At 47.1% G+C, this 19,275-nt stretch overlaps 2 protein-coding genes across 3 annotated transcripts in view; one reads left to right on the top strand and one right to left on the bottom strand.

Moving 5' to 3' along the window:
• Positions 1-13,644, bottom strand: part of TUBGCP2 (tubulin gamma complex component 2) — a 35,163-nt gene extending 21,519 nt beyond the window's left edge. The window contains exons 1-9 of one of the 2 annotated variants that reach the window (XM_065669762.1): positions 13,537-13,644; positions 10,563-10,733; positions 7,979-8,107; positions 7,487-7,663; positions 4,904-5,063; positions 3,649-3,856; positions 2,651-2,850; positions 1,477-1,666; positions 404-549 (exon numbers count right to left, since the gene is read on the bottom strand). In XM_065669762.1, the coding sequence (XP_065525834.1) occupies positions 404-549; positions 1,477-1,666; positions 2,651-2,850; positions 3,649-3,856; positions 4,904-5,063; positions 7,487-7,663; positions 7,979-8,107; positions 10,563-10,712 (1,360 nt within the window). In that variant the 5' untranslated portion in view covers positions 10,713-10,733; positions 13,537-13,644. The other variant, XM_065669764.1, reaches the window with a different exon arrangement.
• ZNF511 (zinc finger protein 511) lies at positions 13,598-19,148 on the top strand. Its single transcript, XM_065669767.1, has 7 exons — positions 13,598-13,783; positions 13,920-13,993; positions 15,297-15,498; positions 15,649-15,773; positions 16,394-16,576; positions 17,920-18,004; positions 18,695-19,148. The coding sequence occupies exons 1-6, from the start codon at positions 13,625-13,627 to the stop codon at positions 17,987-17,989; spliced, it is 813 nt and encodes a 270-aa protein (XP_065525839.1). The 5' UTR covers positions 13,598-13,624; the 3' UTR covers positions 17,990-18,004; positions 18,695-19,148.
• Positions 19,149-19,275: the final 127 nt, after the last annotated feature.

Genomic DNA, 19,275 nt, shown 5'->3' with positions numbered 1-19,275 from the left:
CGTCTCTGCAGATAGCCAGAAACCTTCAAAATCTGGTGCTGCACTTTGGAAGTAGCTTTTGGAGGGGGTTGTACTTAGGAAAGAGAGCAATGGTAGCCATCAGGTGCATTTAAACACCCAAATTAAAACTCAGCATATTCAAACCTCAGTTGTCTAGCTCCCTCTAGCTAGCTGTACCCACAAAACAGAGCAGTAAGAAAGCTCCTGTTGCTGCTGGACTCCTTCCCACATGTTTTATTTATAGGCACTGGGATTCTTTTACAGTCTGGTTCTTCTATTCCTCTGAAAAGTTTGGATGGAAAACCCCATAAACTGACAAAACACAATGACATGTATCCTTACACAAAAAATGGTAATGCTTGTCTCAAGATTCCTCTTACATCAGAAACTTATTTTTACCTACCTGTGCTTAGTATTTTGTCAGCCATTTTCTGCAAGAACGAGGGAATCTGTTGCTGAACAACAGTGTATCTTTGATCCCAGTACTTGTCATTATAGTCCTCCTGAATCTTCTCCTTCTGCAGCTCATGTTCCTCCACCATGAACTCACTGAACAGTTAAAGCAGATGTTTAGAAGCAGGGAGTGGTACAATGAGGATTACTGGTTTTGACCTGTAAACTGGTAATATGAGCTATCAGAAATAAGGTCTCAGGAAAATACATTCCAATCAAGAACTGAAATTAGTCTGTATTTGTACTAAGAGGAGATGTGCTATGCAGAGTGTTTCTGCTGATCTGCAGTCAGTGATTACAGAAACATAACTTTATAGAGTTTACAAACCAAGTCTAAGCATGATTTGGTTGTCAGTGTAGAGGTGAGGAAGCTGGCCTTTTCCTGTCTTCTCACCATCAGGAAGGCATTCATTTTAGCTATTTTGAGTTTTGCCCCCTCTTAGGATTCTGAAAATGTGGAAAACAGAAATGCTGCATGATCTATTAAACACAGCAAAATGCTTCAAATGACTACAAAAGCCAAGAAACTTCAGGCTGTGTTGTCAGCTCCTACCAGATTAGCAAATCAGTAGACTACACTGAATATAGATTCACTAAATTATCACACTTGTGCCCCATGACAAGAGGGCTCACCCCTTGTCGGGAAGAGGATGAGTATGTGAGAGGAGAATATTTAAAGGGGGACAAGCATGGTAAGGTGGAATTTGAATGTACTGCATACTTGAACTGTTGTGCTATTGACTTTTGCACATAATTTCCTTGACTTTGGAAAAACAAAGCAAATGAGAATGTCTTTGACTGTATACACACTGAATTAAGTAGGAAATGTAGTTAAAACATGCTTCAGCAGCTCCCCTTCCTTGCAGTGCTGTCTTGTCTACTCACTGCTGCCAGGTCCAGGTCCTTAGGTTATGCAGACTTTACATGGCAGAGGGATGGGTGCGCTAAGAAAGTAAAACCCAAAGACCTGAGCAGTATTGCCTAACTTTTGCATTTCATTTTCATTCCTTAACTGTCCTTTACCTGTAGGGGTCATTGATGATGCCTCGATATATCCACTTTTCCAGAATTTCAAAATAAGGTACACTAGCTGCTTTGGTTAAATACAGGCACAGCTCCTGGGCCTGGCTGTCCCCTGTGTAATTGAAAGTCTTGTCATGGAGTAAGCTCAGGGTAGATCCTCCCATACACTCTCCTTTATCCACAGAAGTAGCTAAAATTGAAAAATACAGATATAGGACACAAAGCTGACAAAGATGAACTGCACAAGCTATGGTCTTAAATGTAATGAAGTTAGCACCTGATTAGCTGACCACCTTAAGTCACAGATCTCCACATCAGCTCTAGAACCCTGCTGTGACGATGCAAGGCCATTCTACCACACAACCAAAAGCTTACATCCTGAAATGTCCTGAAACCTCCTGAAACAAAAAGCCCTAAATGAAACCCAACCCTCCAGGGAAGGAGAACTGAACTCAGGTAGAGACACAAGGTAACATGGTGGCTTAAAGTCCAAAAGCCTCCTAGGCTGAGGGCATGATGTATAGAGATCCACCTTCCAGGTGGTAATGGAAGAAATACGCACTTTCAGTGACTTGCTCTGATCTCAAAAGCACTTTGTTCTCAACTGTTACACTGCAGATACCTCGAACGTCAGGATATAGGTAGGGCAATTCCAACTGGAGACAGAGAAAGAAATGTTCACAAAAAGGATGGTGAAGTCATGGGAAAGGGCCCAGAATGGGGGATCTCCATTGCTGAGGACTGTTCAGACTCGCCTGGACATGACCCTGAGGAACCTGTTGTAGCTGTGAGCAAGGGGTTGGACTAGAAACTTCCAGGGGTTTCTTCTGTTTGAATCCGTTTGCAGTTATACATCCACACACAGCTAGAGAGGCATGTGGAAAGAAGCTGAGCAGAGACAGCAGTGGTGGTGGAAACAACTGGTCCGAAAGGCATAGACTATGAAGGCAAAATGCATGGACATGCCCCAGATCCCATCACTCTCAAGGAAGAGCCGTGCTCTGAGAAGTACAATTCCCCTTGCCTTTCCTCTTTAATATAACATTAATAATATAAATAATTTTAATATAAATTAAAATGACACACGCCCTGACTATATTGCTGTTCTGTAGCTACAGCTTCCAGAAACTGTCATGCACCCATTAACATGTAATGACTGTATTTCTGAAATTACCAAGCGAAGCAAGAATCTCCAGGGTCCTCATTGTGGGCTGGATATAAAACCAGAGTTTCTGCAGTGACAGAAGTCCCTGTCTCTGAAGGTGTTCCAGCTGGGTAATTAATATCATGTATTCCTTGATTAGAGTCCGCATAGCAGCAGCCAGAGCATGATTTACCTGTCCGTACTCGAAGGAAGACTTCTCCTCTATAAACCTGCAAAAAGCAATATGGAAACCCTTTCGGTCAAAACACCTTCTACCATTTTCAGAAGTTTTCTCTTCAGGACACTGTGCACCCAGACATGTGGGGAAAGCACTGCTGCTAGCTTCTGACACCACACGCCACTGCAGGGATTCATCAGACCAGATTTAGATGGCTCTATGCATGTTGGTGGAGAGAGACAGATACTTCTGAACTGTCATCTGGAAGGAGACGTGTAAAAGAGATTGGATGAATCACATTCTAAAAATGCTTCTCTCTCTTTACTGATCTTTTAGGGACTTTGAATCAAATGCAGACATCGACAAAACAAATATCTGCTTCTGGTGGGGTGTACCTTATCCTAAGACCTTTTAACAACTAAGGTAGCTGCAAGAAGCTAGGCAGCAGTAGATTCTCTTACTCAGAACCACACACACAAAGGTGGCCTCTCTCCTGGATGTCCAGAGGAGGGCAAAAAGCAGGAAACATGGGGAAATTCATAGCAGAATGGGAAGGGATGAGCCAGAATAAGCAGACATATCCTATTTGCACTCTGCCTGAATTTACCAAGATCAAGTTTAGACAAAGCAAAGCTGAGGTGAATGAAAGACTGAACTGGCAGCAGAGAGGAGAAACCCAGCAAAAAGAAACGTAGCTAAAAGCAATTCAAAGCAACTTGAAATCTTACTTTAAACCCCTGTAGGTTTAAATTAAGCTTGGAAGTTAACATCTGCACAAAGACAGAGTCTCTGTTCTATAACCTGGTGCTTGAAAGAGAATATCCTCCTTTGACAAAAGTTAGCTATGTACCTGGTGACAGCAGAGTAACTTGCTGCTACAGGAAGAATCCTGGTCACCAGCTCTTTGATGGACAAGTCCAAGTTTGGATCAACTGAAAATGCTCGGTTCTGCCTGCCTACGAGAGGCTGTGCCGTGATGTATCTTCCATCCACACCAATCAGAACGTACAGCAAGTCCTCCACAATCATGGATTCTTGGGAAGCTAATGGCAAAGTACCTGTTTTCAAATACAAGACAAAAAAAGGAACACAATCAGAACATGCCATAACACTGCCTGATTGACCATTCACATCATTTCGGTCTAGTACCTGAAGCTTGAAAGGAAAACATACTACCATTCAAACAGAATGAAGGAAGATCATGCAAAGCTAAATCTAGATAGAAATGACTGAGTCAGGCTAAACTCCAAAATCATCCACTTTTCTTTCCAGGAAAACAGAATCCTTTACTCATTTATACCCAAAGCAAATCAAGTAGACAGGGCTATACATCCAACATCTGTGGCCAAGAGAACATCACCCAAAGCCTGTGCTGCTGATCCTTCCACTCAAAAGGGCTCAGCTATAGCGGACTCAAGGAACTCTGATCTTGTCAACAACTCCCCCTCCCTTACCTCCACTGAAATACTCAAGTATCAAGAAAACAGTTCAAACACGGACACAAAGAAATGTGCAAAAGCTGCAGGTGAACTGCAAACTGAATGGTTTGAACTGCAAACTGAATGATTAAGCCAACCCTGCAGGAAGCATAAAGGACTCAGCCCAAAATACAGTTAAGTGAATAAGAAATGATACACAGCTCAGCCTTAAAGCTAGAATACAACAGGGGGAGATTAGTCCCCTGCTGCTCTGGTGAGGAGAGAGACAGCAAATTGGAGAGGTTGTTACAGTCTTAGTGGAGAGGACATTGACCTGGATGGATTAATGAATGCTCCCTTGTCAGGTATTAGTACAGATCTTCCAGCTGAGAATGCAGGCGTGATACTCCTACAGTAAGAGGTTATGAAGGCTCATAAATTCAAGAGAGAAAAAGGACTGTGAAACTCCAAACAGACTAGATCCCATGGATCAACAGTGGGGCTGGAATTCAGGACAGAAGAAACACTGAACAAATTAAATTTGAGATTTGTTTGAAACCTGCTCTTCACCTGCAGAGTGCAAGGAGCAGTTTTGCTTTCATCCCAAGCGTGACAAAGTCTGAATGGCACTTCTGAACAAGCACAAAACATTACAAGTTAATGCCATTTTTCCTGTGTATCACATACCTATAGGTACTATTGTGTCAGTGCTTAAACTGGTGCCAATTAAGAAGTCACCAATAAGTGCAGGTCTCTCATACACCCAGGATGGAAACACTGGAATGGGCTGACCAGAATTCTTCTTGTTCTGCTTATCTCGAAGGATTTTTCGTGTAAGCTCAAGAGGCTGTTGGGAAAAGGGAGAGAAAGAAAGAAGGGGAAAAAGAAAAAGATCTTCAGAAATCAAAAAGATCTTGAATTTCAAGCAGAAATTGACTGTAAACTGGTAACTTGAGAACAGAATGTAGAATAGTTGATGCTTCACTAGCACAGTGTAGGATTTGGTCTCCCAGTACCACAGGTGTATTGTAGTCTGTGGTTTTTCTATACAGTTGGCCTTTTTACTGTTGGACGGTTCATCAAATAATGCCTTTCAGCACCCTTCCCCACCAGCCTGGGTGCTAGGGCACACTCACCGGGGAACAGAGTGGGAACATGCACAACCACTAGGCATCTTACTAGTTTACAAAGTGCACCACAGAAATGGCAGCAAGCTCCTTCCAGAAGCAGTAAGCAGTAACAACCGATTCAAAGACCACTTGCAGACAGGCTAATGAACACCTCCAAACTCCATTTCTGCACAGTAGCTACTGAGTAGCTACATGCCAAATGCAATACAGATAATCCATCCACAGACAGTTGGAGAATGATGGGGGTTTTTTACTCTGAATAGCAGTCAGTGAAGGAAGTGAGCTCCTAAAGACTGAAGGACATTCCATCCCCGGCTCTGGGTCTCTGACACTAAAGTAAATGGAGTGTAAGATACATTATCAGCTGGAGAGGCTTCTGAGGCGTACAGCCTACATGAATATTTAGAGCCCCAGGTGTACGAACACAGGCAACAGGCTTATGAATGGCCATTTCTTAAACTCCACAAATGTCTATGTGAAATGGGATATGCACAGCGTCATTTTACTTCCCTCTCACAGGTCTCAGAGTTGAGAGAGAGAGGAACTTGGCAGGAAGCAAACATATGTGTGAGCTTTGCATCTTAGACAATGGCACTCTTACATGCGAGAGGTAGCTGATGCACACTGTGGCTGGCCCTAGCCATCTTTCATATTCTCAGAGTTGCCCAGTCTTGAAATCCTTCAAACAAGCACCAATCACAAGCATTCAAACAAGCTGTGGCACCACTCAACCAAGTAGCTCTGGTTTTGGGCATATTTGCTGCAGCATCACTGCTGGCATAACACCAGAACAATGTCCCCAGGTCAGAGAGGCACCCCAAAGCAACACTACCTTCCTACTTACACCATGTATGTGAGATCTGCTAGAAGGACGTGAATTTCCTCTGCTCCTCTAACCGAAACGGGACTTTCATAGGAGAAGAGGATGAAGCATCAAGTAAGATGCCAGCTGTTCAAAAGGTGACTAAACTTCACATAAAACAGCAGATCTCAGTGTAGGATTGAGTCTTTCAAATGGGTAAACAACGTGAACTCCTTTACAAATGTTAAACCTATACAGTGAGAAAATACCCTTCTATTGAAGTAGTATATAGTAGTTTACTTGTTTGTCACAATCTGGACACACAGACACTGGCTAGAAGATTTAAATATGATGTGCGTTTTCTGTATCAACTTGAGCTCCAGATCATTAAAGAAGACCTGGAACGGAAGATCTCTCTCAAGCACTGGCTCTATACAACATGGCTGTATGAACAAGCTTCTGCTTAGGAGAAGGGCAGCCATCATTACATCTTCCTAAATAGCAGGGAATGAATTGGAATAAAAGCTCCAATAAACCATAGACCTCACCACCTCCATGAACTATGCACACTTATGAGAGGGCAACTAAGAAAGTATCCAAGTCCAAAAGCTTCTGAGGCATGGCGGTAAGTACGGGAGGTCATACAACCTATCAGAGACATATAAGGTATCAACCGCACAGGTGAACAGAAGACAGTACTATAGCACAGAGATATTTCAGTGAGATGGACTATATGAAAGTTACACCTTGGAAATTCAGAGACATGAAGTAATTCCTATCTCCAATTGCCAAAATGAAATCAGACCACAGACTCAGAGAATAGTTTGGGTTGGAAGGGACCTTAAAGCTCATCCAGTCCCAAACCCCTGTCACAGGCAGGGACACCTCCCACTAGAGCAGAGTGCTCCAAGCCCCTGTGTCCAACCTGGCCTTGAACACTGCCAGGGATGGGGCAGCCACAGCTTCTCTGGGATCCCTGTGCCAGTGCCTCACCTCACAGGGCTCCTGATCAAGCACTGCTACAGGCAGAAAATGAAACATCAGCACAGCTTAAAGTGGCTGTTTGAAATGGGAAAATGAAATTACATTAACTGCCAACAGTTACAGCTCTCGTGGCCTCAAATTGACTTAACTGACTGACATAGAATAAAGCCACTTTTATTAAGAACAGCACAAAAATTTAATAAAAGCTGGCTAATAAATTTTGAGAGATAATTTAGGTTATCTGCACAGATAGGAACATCTATAATTCCACTAGATGATAAAAGTGAAGAGCACAGCTATATGTACAAGCAGAAGGGAAAGATTCTGTGCTCAAGGCTTGGGAAGAGACAGTACCTGCTGTACATTGGAGTTGGCTGTGACACTGCCAAGCTGCTTGCGTAGCTCCTCAAGCTCCTGCAGAGATATCTTGGAAGTAGATGAGGGGATGGAAAAATTTGTGCTGCCACTGGTTGCTGCATTTGCTGCAAGTTCTGCCCTTTCTTTAGCATTTTGTTGCAAATACTGGAGTGTCTGTACATACATGAAGAAAGCAAAGATCTGGTGAATGCTGGTCAGCACACACTAAGCAAAAAACATACGACCATAAGATGGCTGTACTAAATCAGACCACAACTCTTTCTGTCCCAGTTTTCCATGTCTCAGTGGTTTATACTAAGAATAGTGCAACTGTCAGTACTGCTTTAACAATTCAGTAGACCTAGAACTGGTTATCCATCGATTTCTATGCTGAACATTATCATCAGAAAGCATGCTGTACTTAAAACCATTGCACTGTTGATACTGTTGAATACTCATAATACATCCAGCTTTAAAGGAGAAACAAACCTCTTTGTCTTCTGTGAGTTTTGACAGTAGATAAACTAAAGAATCGAGATGTCTTGTATTTTTAGATTTCAGCTCATCGTACTTCTTTAAAAAATCTTCAGGAGTTCGAGAGAACTCTGCTATTTTTACCTGTAAAACACCACATAAGTAATAAATGTTTAACGTACATTATTAGCTCAGCATTCAAGGCAGACACATTGTGCAATGAGGAAGACAATAAGGTGCAGGCTGGGGTTGCCACCAAAGTACTCCAAGGAACAGGTTTTGGACTGAATGCTGTAGCACTGGTCTCCTGCTAATAGTTATGCTGGACGAGAGTGGGAGTCCTGGGACTTCAGGTGATAGAGAAGGGAATGCAGAAGAGAAACAATGAAGGTAAGCACAAGAACTGCAGCAGGGCTCAGTTTGCACATGCTGTCTGAAGCAATATAATTTTGTATCAGCAGGTTTATTAAGGAATTTGGCAGTGATGAAGCCACTGGATCCACTTTGGAGGCCCCCCAAGCAAGAGAGACATCAACCAGACTGAGCCCAGTGCAGAGCCATAGAGATAGTGCGGTGTACTGCCTGTTGCCTAAAAGGATTACAGAGCCTGCTCTAAGGGGCACAGCAAAAGCACCACAGCACTGCCACAAGCTGTGACAGAAAATCCCAGCTGACCCTAGGGAAACAGTCCTTTCTGGAGAGAGTGGTGATGCTGGGACATGGCCAGAGATGGGTGAGTCTCCTAGAGATCTTCAAAACGCAGCTAAGCAGTCTGCTGGAGCTGTGATACTGGCCTTGCTGGGAATAATGGGTCGGACTGCAGGACTCCAGCTGTGCCTCCTACTTAAATCTTTCTATAAGTCTATGAATCTGGGCCCCTCTGTTCAAGAAGGACAGGGAATTGCTTGAAGGAGTCCAGCGCAGAGCCACAAAGATGATTAAGGGAGTGGAACATCTCCCTTATGAGGAGAGGCTGAGGGAGCTGGGTCTCTTTAGCTTGGAGGAGACTGAGGGGTGACCTCATCAATGTTTACAAATATGTAAAGGGTAGTTGTCAGGATGATGGAGCTAGGCTTTTTTCAGTGATATCCAGTGATAGGACAAGGGGCAATGGGTGTAAACTGGAGCATAGGAGGTTCCACGTTAACATCAGGAAGAACTTCTTTACTGTAAGAGTGACAGAGCACTGGAACAGGCTGCCCAGGGGGGTTGTGGAGTCTCCTACACTGGAGATATTCAAGGCCCGCCTGGACAAGTTCCTGTGTGATGTACTGTAGGTTACCCTGCTCTTGCAGGGGGGTTGGACTAGATGATCTTTTGAGGTCCCTTCCAACCCTTGGGATTCTGTGATTCTGTGATTCTGTAACTGTCAGTGTAAATGATGCATGAGACTGGAATTAGAGAAAACAGGCAGTTCAGGCTACAAAGAGCTGAACTTCCAGACAAAATTAGCAACTTGGAGCTTGACTGATGGATTGCTTTTAAAAACAACATTGAAAAGCAGTATTATGGCCACAGAAGTATACCTGGTCATGAGAATATCAGGCTTCAATCCCTAATACTTGGGGATATTCAGAAGAAAAGTCAGGTATTGTTTATATCAGCACGTTTCATACACTTACTCTTTCTCAATCATTTGATTCCTCCAAAGGACAACCCCTCTAAAATTTGAATCAGCCACCATAGGCACAAAATAAGCTCCTTCTTGGAGCTCCCCATCTCAGTTCTAACACTCTTTTTTATGTTCTTCCACCCATCCCTCCAATATGCAAGGATTTTACCTTTTTCCTGATATAATCTTTCTACATTATATACTAAATTAAGATTCCAAGTAAGATTCCTTTTTTTTATACCAATGCCAACATGATTTCACCATTCTGACAAAAAATTGGCATGGCCATTACCCACCCCCCAACACATGTCCAGCTCTGCAAACACAGAGGTCAAGTTATCTCAGAGGAAAGCAGAGTAAGGAAAAGGTACTTCATACCACAGGCCAAGAGAAATCATAGAATCACCACAGAATCTCAGCCTGGTTTGTGTTGGAAGGGACCTTAAAGCTCATCCAGTTCCAGCCCCTGCCACAGGCAGGGACACCTTCCACTAGAGCAGGGTGCTCCAAGCCCATGTCCAACCTGGCCTTGAACACTGCCAGGGATGGGGCAGCCACAGCTTCTCTGGGCACCCTGTGCCAGCGTCTCAGCACCCTCACAGGGAAGAGCTTCTGCCTAAGAGCTCATCTCAATCTCCCCTGTTCTGGCAGCTAAAAGCCATTCCCCCTGTCCTGTCCCTACAGGCCCTTGTCCAAAGCCCCTCTCCAGGTCTCCTGTAGCCCTTTTAGGCATTGGGGCTAACCCCCAGACTCTAAGGTCTCCCCTTAAGAAGCCTTCTCTTCTCCAGGCTGAACGAGCCCAGCTCTCTCAGCTGGACTAAAATCAAATCTTTATCTTGAATTTCTCTTTAGGGAGGAGTGTGCTCTCAGAGCTGATGGAACCTCTATCAAGGACTGCAAAGAAAACATGCAGCCTCAGGAGTCCCGCTGACCCCCGGTAAGGTCTGAAATGTATGTTGGCTGTGATGACAGTGCACCAACACTTACCTTCACGCTGTGTGCAGAGACAGCCGTGGTAACATACGGTGTTCGATTCTTCTGCAGAAGATCAATGTAGACTTCAGCTCCTTCCCCTCCATGAACATGCAGCAGGCTGAGCAACTCATTGACATCATGGTGAATGCGGAACTCACTCATACTCCCACTTGAGGCTATGAGCTACATGGGACACAGAAACAAAGGTGCCAAGTTATTTTGCTGCTGCAAATGAAAATATACCCTGAATGTTTCCTGGCTACACTATGAGCCGCTACAAGGTTTGACTGGCACAAAGAAATACATTTTGTTTGCAATTTGTGCAGGCAAAAGAGAGGTACCTATTATCATGCCTGATTTAACTATACTGGTACAAACCCTAGTGATAACAGACGTGAGCCAGCAGACGATTTTTCAATCTGGTGGAGAAGTCACTGAATCATCATAAAGAAGTGCTGGTTTGTGTACTGAGAGACCACAGACACAGCTGGAACTGCTGGCTCCAGCAGGCTGCCCATGCTGCTGCTTCTGAAGTGATTCAAATGCAGTTTTTCCATGTTTAGGGGTCTCCATATTTATATCCTTGCACATTTTGTTAATAGACAAGCACCAAATTCTGCACATTTATCGAAATACTGGCTGCAGAACTCAGAGTCTGACTGAGGCACCATGAAAGTATGGAGTTTAATGTAACACCTGTGCAGGTGCAGAATACCAAGCACATGGAAAAACATTTGCCAAAATCATTGAATCATTTAGGCTGAAAAAGATCTCTGCAAGGCCCAGTGCAAGTCTCCAACAAAAACTGCATCCACTTACAACATGCTGTGAAGGGCTTTTTCCAGGCCAAGCTTAAACGTCTCTAAAGATCCAGATGCCCACACCACCTGGGGCCCTTATCCTCACGCAGAAACACCTTTTCCTAATGTCCAGCTGGTGTTTCCTCTGCTGCACCTTGGCCAGTGCCTCTGGGGCTCTCACTGTGCCCCTCTGGCCCCAGCATCTCCAGGATCCCTTTGGGCAGCAGGAGATGCCATTGGATCCCGCTTCACCTCCTTGTCTCTGGCTGCTCCTGCAGCCTTTCCTCCTGTGCCCTGGTCTCCACCCTGCATGGCCAGGGCCTCCCTGGCCTTTCTCCACTTTGTAAGTCTCTCACAAGGGCCCAGACTGGAGCACTTAGGATGTGGTGCCACAAACAAGGTGTTTTCCTTTTCCTTTACATACTGGCTAAGTCTTTACTGACAGCAGTGAGAACCAGCCTCCAGGACCTCCAGGTCACTTCTTGCAGGTGTGCTCCTTCAAGACCAGGCTGGATGGGGCTTGGAGCACCCTGCTCTAGTGGAAGATATCCCTGCCCACAGAATCACAGAATCCCAAGGGTTGGAAGGGACCTCAAAAGATCATCTAGTCCAACCCCCCTGCAAGAGCAGGGTAACCTACAGTACATCACACAGGAACTTGTCCAGGCGGGCCTTGAATATCTCCAGTGTAGGAGACTCCACAACCCCCCTGGGCAACCTGTTCCAGTGCTCTGTCACTCTTACAGTAAAGAAGTTCTTCCTGATGTTAACGTGGAACTTCCTATGTTCCAGTTTACACCCATTGCCCCTTGTCCTATCACTGGATATCACTGAAAAAAGCCTAGCTCCATCATCCTGACACCCACCCTTTACATATTTGTAAACATTGATGAGGTCACCCCTCAGTCTCCTCTTCTCCAAGCTAAAGAGACCCAGCTCCCTCAGCCTCTCCTCATAAGGGAGATGTTCCACTCCCTTAATCATCTTTGTGGCTCTGCGCTGGACTCCTTCAAGCAATTCCCTGTCCTTCTTGAACAGAGGGGCCCCACGGCAGGGGGTTGGAACTGGATGAGCTTTAAGCTCCCTTCCAACACAAACCAGTCAGGGATCTATGACTGTGTTCCCAAACACTCAGCTTTTGCATTATTTTCAGTTTCTTATGGTTTCTGTGAGCTCACTTCTTCAGCCTGTCAAGGTGCCCATGAGCGGTCACCATAACCCCCAGCCCATGAACCCCCCACAGAACCATAGATTGGTTTGGGTTGGAAAGGACCTTAAAGCTCATCCAGTTCTAACCCCCTGCCATGGGCAGGGACACCTTCCACTAGCCCATGTCACCCAAAGTGATGGGTGACTGACAGTGATGGGGCATTTACAACTTCTCTGGGCACCCTGTGCCAGCGCCTCGTCACCCTCACAGGGAAGAGCTTCTGCCTTACATCCCGCCTGACCTTCCCCTGTTTCAGTCTGAACCCATCACTCCTTGTCCTATCGCTGCAGTCCCTGATGAAGAGTCCCACTCCAGCATCCTACTGTAGGATGCATGATCTTGACAAAAGCCATCCCTCCTGTCCCCCGGCTGTCAAAGCGCACACCAAACGTCACCAGCCCCAGCAGCGAGCATCGGCACCGGTAACAACCTCCAGTTCCCCCTCGGGTTGCTGAATGCACCGGGGCTCAAAACTGTAACAACGGAGGCGAGGCCGGGGGCGCAGGCCTTACTCAGCGGGCCCCAGCGGTACCTCGTCTTGTCCTAAGGGTTCCCGGAGAGGCCGACACCGCACTCTGCTCGGGCCGGCACAGCGGGAGCCCCAGAGGCACAGGAAACCCTGCCCGGCCGCAAGGAAACAGCCCACGTCCGTGCGAGCGGCACGTCCCTGGGCCGGGGCCGGGGCCGGGGCCGGGGCCGGGGCCGGGGCCGGGAGCGGCGCGGGCTCCCCATCCCGGAGGAGATGCTCGGACACAGCTCCCAGTGACTTGCTGTAGCCGAGACATCAGCCCTGCCGGCGGCACAGCCAGGCCGGAGCCCAGCCGGGGGCCGCGGTGGGAGCCGCTGCTTCCTGCCCACCCCGCACCAGTTTACCTGGGGCGGGGGCACAGCTTCCCCGGCCCCGCGGCGGCTCCAGGCGGGCCCGAAACCGGCACCGGCACCGTGAGCAGGACCTGGACCCCGGGACCGGCCCTACCTGCCCGCCGGGAAGCGCCCGCCACAGCCGGCCGGAAGCGCGCTCCGCGCCTGCGCCCAGCGCCTCTTCCGCCCGGCCCGAGGCTCCGATGCTGCCGCTGCCGCCCGGGCTGCGCCGCCGCCTGCGGAAGGCGCCGCCGCCGTCCCCCGCCGCGCCGCTGCCGTCCCCCGCTCCCGCCCCGCCCGTGCCGCCCTTCACGTTCGCTCCCCGCCGGCTCCGGCTCGGCCCCCACCACCCGCTCTTCGAGGTGAGCGGCTGCCGTCCGCGGCCCCGGCCCGGTCGGTGCGGAAGGCAGCGGCCGCGCTTGCGCAGAGGGGCTCGTCTCTGTGAAGAAGGGCTGGCTCCGCGGGCCTGCCCATTGCCTCTCTCCTTTCCTCTCCCAGGATGGGGACGTTCACAGGCACCTCTACCTCCAGGGGGTCCTCACCAGCCTCGGGGAGGTGTCGGAGAAACCCAAGTAAGTGGGATGGCGGCAGCCGTGCCGCTTGGTCTGTGCCTCCCGTGGGGGAGCAGCATGTTGGGTTTGGACCCCAGCCGCTCGCGTTGTGCCGGTGCCAGGCTCGTATGGGTAGCAGTGCAAACACTGGGTCTTTGGGGACACAGTCGTGGATCCCAGACTGGTTTGGTTTGGAGGGGGCCTTAAAGATAATCCAGATCCAAACCCCTGCCAGGGGCAGGGACACCTTCCACTAGAGCAGGGTGCTCCAAGCGCTGTCCAACATGGCCTTGAGCACTGCCAGGGGTGGGGCAGCCACAGCTTCCTTTGACCTTTTTGGGGCTGTTTATCCTGGAGAAGCAGAGACGTCAGAGCAGCTCCAGTACCTAAAGGGGCTAAAGGAAACCTGGAGAGGGGCTTTGGACAAGGGCCTGTAGGGACAGGCCAAGGGGAATGGCTTTAACCTGCCAGAACAGGGGAGACTGAGATGAGCTCTTAGGCAGAAGCTCTTCCCTGTGAGGGTGCTGAGGCGCTGGCACAGGGTGCCCAGAGAAGCTGTGGCTGCCCCATCGCTGGTAGTGTTCAAGTTGGTCAGAGCCTTGGGTGACATGGTCTAATGTGAGGTGTCCCTGCCCATGGCAGGGGATTGGAACTGGATGAGCTTTAAGGTCCTTTCCAGCCCAAACCCATCTGGGATTTTGTGCTGCAATCAGCTGTCTGTCTAGATACTGCCTCTGTTGGATGTCTAGATACCATGTTCGTTGGATGCCATGGCATTTCACTGAGAGTTCCCATAACCAGAATGGCATCTATAATATGTCTGAAAATTGGGATCCTAGCTAAACAAGAGGATTCAAGTGGCAGGTTATTATTGACCAAGTGAAAAACAGTGGGAGGGCCATGTGGTACACACAGCTCCAGTCAGGAAGGCTGAGCCTGGGGGATAGTCTTCTTGCTGTAAAACCTGCTCTTGTGTATAAAATTGAGGCAGTTGAGGTTTGTGTGAGGTTATCCTACAGCCTTGGCACAAAGTTCTAATCCACTTTCAGGTCCAACAGCTTGTTTCTCACATTGCTGCTTGTGGTTTATTCTTAATCGAAGCACCGCTTTAGAGGATGATATTATATGTGATGCTTAAGCCATAACAGCAAATAAAAGAGTTTCCAACCGCCAGCACCATTATAATCTTCATTCCATTACACCTTGTGTTTTATTTAAGTAGTATTCACAAAAGATGCCGCAAGTAAATATGGTCACTGGAGGGATATATGCAGCTTAAATTAAGGCTCTAATTTAAGTCTCAAATGCTGTAATTTCCCTGCAGAGTGTCTGAATTCAGTTGCCACATCCCTGGCTGCTGCCAGGTCTTTGACACACTGGAAGGCTATGAGCACCACTACAACACGCTGCACAGGAACGTCTGCTCCTTCTGCAAGCGCTCCTTTCCGTCTTGGAATCTCCTGGATATCCACATCTTGGAGTGGCACGACTCACTCTTCCAGATAATGGCTGAAAAGCAGAACATGGTGAGTCGCTGTGCACAGCCCTTCGCCTGGGTTGGTGTGCACACTGGGGGCTGGCCCCCTTAAAGAATGACCATTTGGGAAGGATACCCTTGTTCCCAGCTGACACCTCTGACCTTTTCCACTTATTTTTACTTCTCCCCTGCCTTTCAGTACAAGTGCTTGGTAGAAGGCTGTACAGAGAAGTTCAAGACCAGCAAGGACAGAAAGGATCACTTGGTCACTGTTCACCTTTATCCTGCTGACTTTCGGTTTGATAGACCGAAGAAAGTGAAAAGGTAACTGCAGAACTGCAGTAGCATAACTAGTTTTCACCTGTTAGAGGTGATGTGCCGCTCTGCTGTGGCACCCCCTTTGCAGAGTAAGCAAGTTTATGTTCTCAGAGGCTCAGAAATGAAAGAGGTAAACTTGCATGTGGCAATGTTTTACTTCATGTTAATGTTGGAAAGTGTCTTCTTTCCCTCCATGGGTGGCTCCAGGCTCTGCTCCCTTTGTGCCATCTCTTAAGTGTAAATGCAAATCCCAGCATCTCTGTCTCACTTTGTGCACGTTTATTTTAGGGAATCAAGCCTATTGAATGAGTTACACTTTATGGACCGAGGAAAAGAACCTGGACACAAAGCTGTGTGCTATAACGCAGCCACCCTGAATACTTACTAGAAACTCACACAAACCTATTACACAGTTTCCTAACAGCCTTTTGGCTGTTCTGGGTGGTTTGTGAACCCAGATTGGACTTGACCTGTTTCACCATTAAATACCCTGTAAGCCCTAAAGAAATAAGTGACAACTAGTGAGGAATTTTCTATATTTTCTCTTTTTTTCTCTTTTTTTCTTTTTTTTTTTCTTTTTCTCTTTTTTTCTCTTTTTTTCTATTTTCTATATTTTCTCTTTGCAGTGGCCCCAAGCACATGAGCAATCCCACAAAGCAGGATGCCAGTGTGCCAATGGATATGATTGTGGAGACAGAGCAATTCCAAGTGGATCCCATGGAAGTAGCGCCCAGTGAGAGCATGGAGATCCCTGATACTCCAGCCAGCCCTTTCTCCTTGGTGCCAGAGAAACGCCTCTATAAATCCAGGTCTGTACTGTTGGCCTCCACAGGCAAAATAAACTCTGGGACTGAGACCATAGTCATCTTAATTGCATTTTGCAGTGCTTAGCACAGCACAGGTCAGGGTATTTCTGTGCTGAAGATAAAAAGAGATAAGATTTCCATGTATGCTTTGAAAGCCGTTTTTCAAAGAGGAAACTGTAAGGAAGTGTGAGTACCCTGTGAAAGCTGTGTCAGTAAGGTCCTGTTAGTCTGCCAACCATGATCTCTTCCCAGGCTAGAGCAGAATGCTGTGGGTATGAAGGCAAGAATTCTGTCCTAAAATACTCCAACGAGTCTTGTTGTGATTTCTAACACTTTTCCATCCTGGCTGACTCGGGGCTGAACTGGTGCATTTCACTGTAGCTGTCTGTGCTCCCATGCAGATGCAGGACAAGGCACTCAAAGAGCAGGTGAACATCCTACTCTGAGTCTTAGGTTTTGCAAAGCCAGACCAGATTGACGGGTTTGGTGGTTTGCTTTTTGGTTTTGGTTTTGTTTTAAACATTAAATCTTAGCAAAAGGTTGAAACTGAATTTCTTAATGCTGGCTTGACTTCTGAAATCATAGAATCATAGAACGGTATGGGTTGGAAAGGACCTTAAGATTATCCAGTTCCACCCCTGCTAGAACATGACTGCTGGAGTGCCATGCAGGGAAACCTGCTTCTGTCAGTGGCTCGCTCCCTCTTGCATTTCCTTTTGTCAGCTCTGCTTGTGTAAAATGAGGTGAGCTTTACTGCTTCAGAGCTTTCTGCTGAGTCATGGAGTCTGAAAGTGCTCACCACACACTACAGGGAGTGGAGTCTTTTCTATGTCATAGTTTGCCTGACAAACTCCTTTACTAAGCAGCTGCCACAGTGACATTTTAAGCTTCACTGTCTTGTCCAGCATAACAGCTTATAAACCCTAAAGAAACCATCCCTTGAATTTGATGTGATGCTGTGGGTCAAAAGGAGAGTTGGCTGTTGAAAGGCCATGCTTTTACTGCTGTTTCTTCTCTCCTGCTTTTCAGTCATGTGCTTCCACAAAACCCCACTGATGCTGCCCAGTGGCATACTGCATTTTTAACACCTTACACCCTGTTGTTAAGAGAGGGGAGAACATAAATGTAAGAAATAAACAGGAAAGCAGACCAGTATTTCATCCATTTTTTGCATTATACTTTGGCATTTGAATAACACTTTGAATTATGCTTAGGTGTCCTGCTCCTCCAGTACCTTCCTCTTCCCACTCCCGACAGCTTGAACTGCTACAAAAGGCATAAAGCATCCTAGTGATGCTGTGAGAGATGGGGTGTTGATGTGTATTACAGCATGCCTCCCTTTCCAGGATCCCATCCACAATTTGCTTTGGACAAGGTGCTACCCGAGGATTTAAAGGACCAAGGAAAAAAGTCTGAAGGTCAATGCAGCAGGTTTGTACAAGACAAGCAGGCGCTGGCCACTGCTGCCTACAGACACTGGCACCATGACCAAGTGGAGACATTTGCAGTGTGTGCAAGGGTCCCACTCCCTAGTGGGAAGGCAGAAGGGTGAAAACAAGGGTTGTGCAGCAGCAGTGTGGGATACACATTGAGAGGAGCTTTGCTACATTCCCTTTTTGTCTCCATACCAGCTCCCTTTGGCAGCATTTCAGAGCTGACCCTTCCTGAGGCACAGTACTCTCTTTTCTGATCCCCTCTGAAATCGAACTACAGATAAATTCTTCTGCCTCTGTGTTGTGAGGTTTTGTCTCTCATCAGTGCCAGGACTGCTCTGGGCAGCAGTAGCTCTGTAGATAAATGGGCACATCTTGCCTGAGCTTGCAGAAATGCAAATGCTGGTCTGAAACTCCAGGCAGCTGCAGGGATCCCATAGGCTGTGCAAGGAATCACTATCAGAAATACAGCAGGGATAACACGGAGCAAAACACACAGTTTCCCTCTTCCTGCAGGACATCCCCCCAGCTCCCTCCCATGGCCTTGGGGCAGGTTGTCACACTTCCCTGCCAGCCGTGCTTGCACAGGGGGGTAGCAAAATAAAACCCAGAGGAAGAGCAAAGGAGATTACAACAATTCATCGTTTTAATTTTGTTCATTCATTTTCTTCTCTTTTCCCTTTTAAAGCTCCAGCAAGCACAGCCCTTGAGACACGGGGCAGGTTGAGCTCACAGAGCGAGTGTCAGACTGCAGCAGACAGTGCTGGTGGACCCGCAGTGGTGTGGAGGTGAGAGGAAAAGGGTTGCTGCAGCTGAGCCTACACAGGGTTATCTTCTTGATTCTTTCCTTTCGGGGGAAGAAATGGATTCAGGGAATTCCAAGACAAAACCTGATGACTGTACAGGAGCTGGAACCACTGACAAAAAGAAGATGGGGGGAAAAAAGCACATTGGTCCTTAATTCTGACCTGCACATCACTGAAGGCTGCTTTGGTCCCTAACACTTGCTCTGGAACCCATATGAAAGGTGTGCCTAGGCCGGGAGAAGCATTCTGGTGCCCTGCAGCTCATTTCCACAGGGAGTTGAAATGGGAAGGGGCTTCCAATGAGCTGAATAAATAAAAGGAGTTTTTACAAAATAACTTTCTAGAGAATTTAAATGCTGTCTTGACGGCCAGGCAGAGTCAGATGTGAAGAATGAACCTTCCTTTGCTCCAGATAACCTCCATCTCAACCTGATTGTGGGGGTATTTTCCCTCTTGTCTTTCC

Source organism: Lathamus discolor, chromosome 3, assembly GCF_037157495.1.
Source record: "Lathamus discolor isolate bLatDis1 chromosome 3, bLatDis1.hap1, whole genome shotgun sequence".
Classification (NCBI taxonomy): domain Eukaryota; kingdom Metazoa; phylum Chordata; class Aves; order Psittaciformes; family Psittacidae; genus Lathamus; species Lathamus discolor.
Note: the sequence above shows the minus strand (reverse complement) of the source record. Positions and strands in the feature narration are given on the sequence as shown.

What these genes read in the sequence shown, in the direction of transcription:
- ZNF511 (XM_065669767.1), top strand. Translation starts at nt 13,625, where the DNA reads ATGCTGCCGCTGCCGCCCGGGCTGCGCCGCCGCCTGCGGAAGGCGCCG. An exon ending in GAGGTGTCGGAGAAACCCAA is followed by an intron (nt 13,994 to 15,296) that starts GTAAGTGGGATG and finishes ATTTCCCTGCAG; the next exon opens with AGTGTCTGAATTCAGTTGCC. An exon ending in AGACCGAAGAAAGTGAAAAG is followed by an intron (nt 15,774 to 16,393) that starts GTAACTGCAGAA and finishes TTCTCTTTGCAG; the next exon opens with TGGCCCCAAGCACATGAGCA.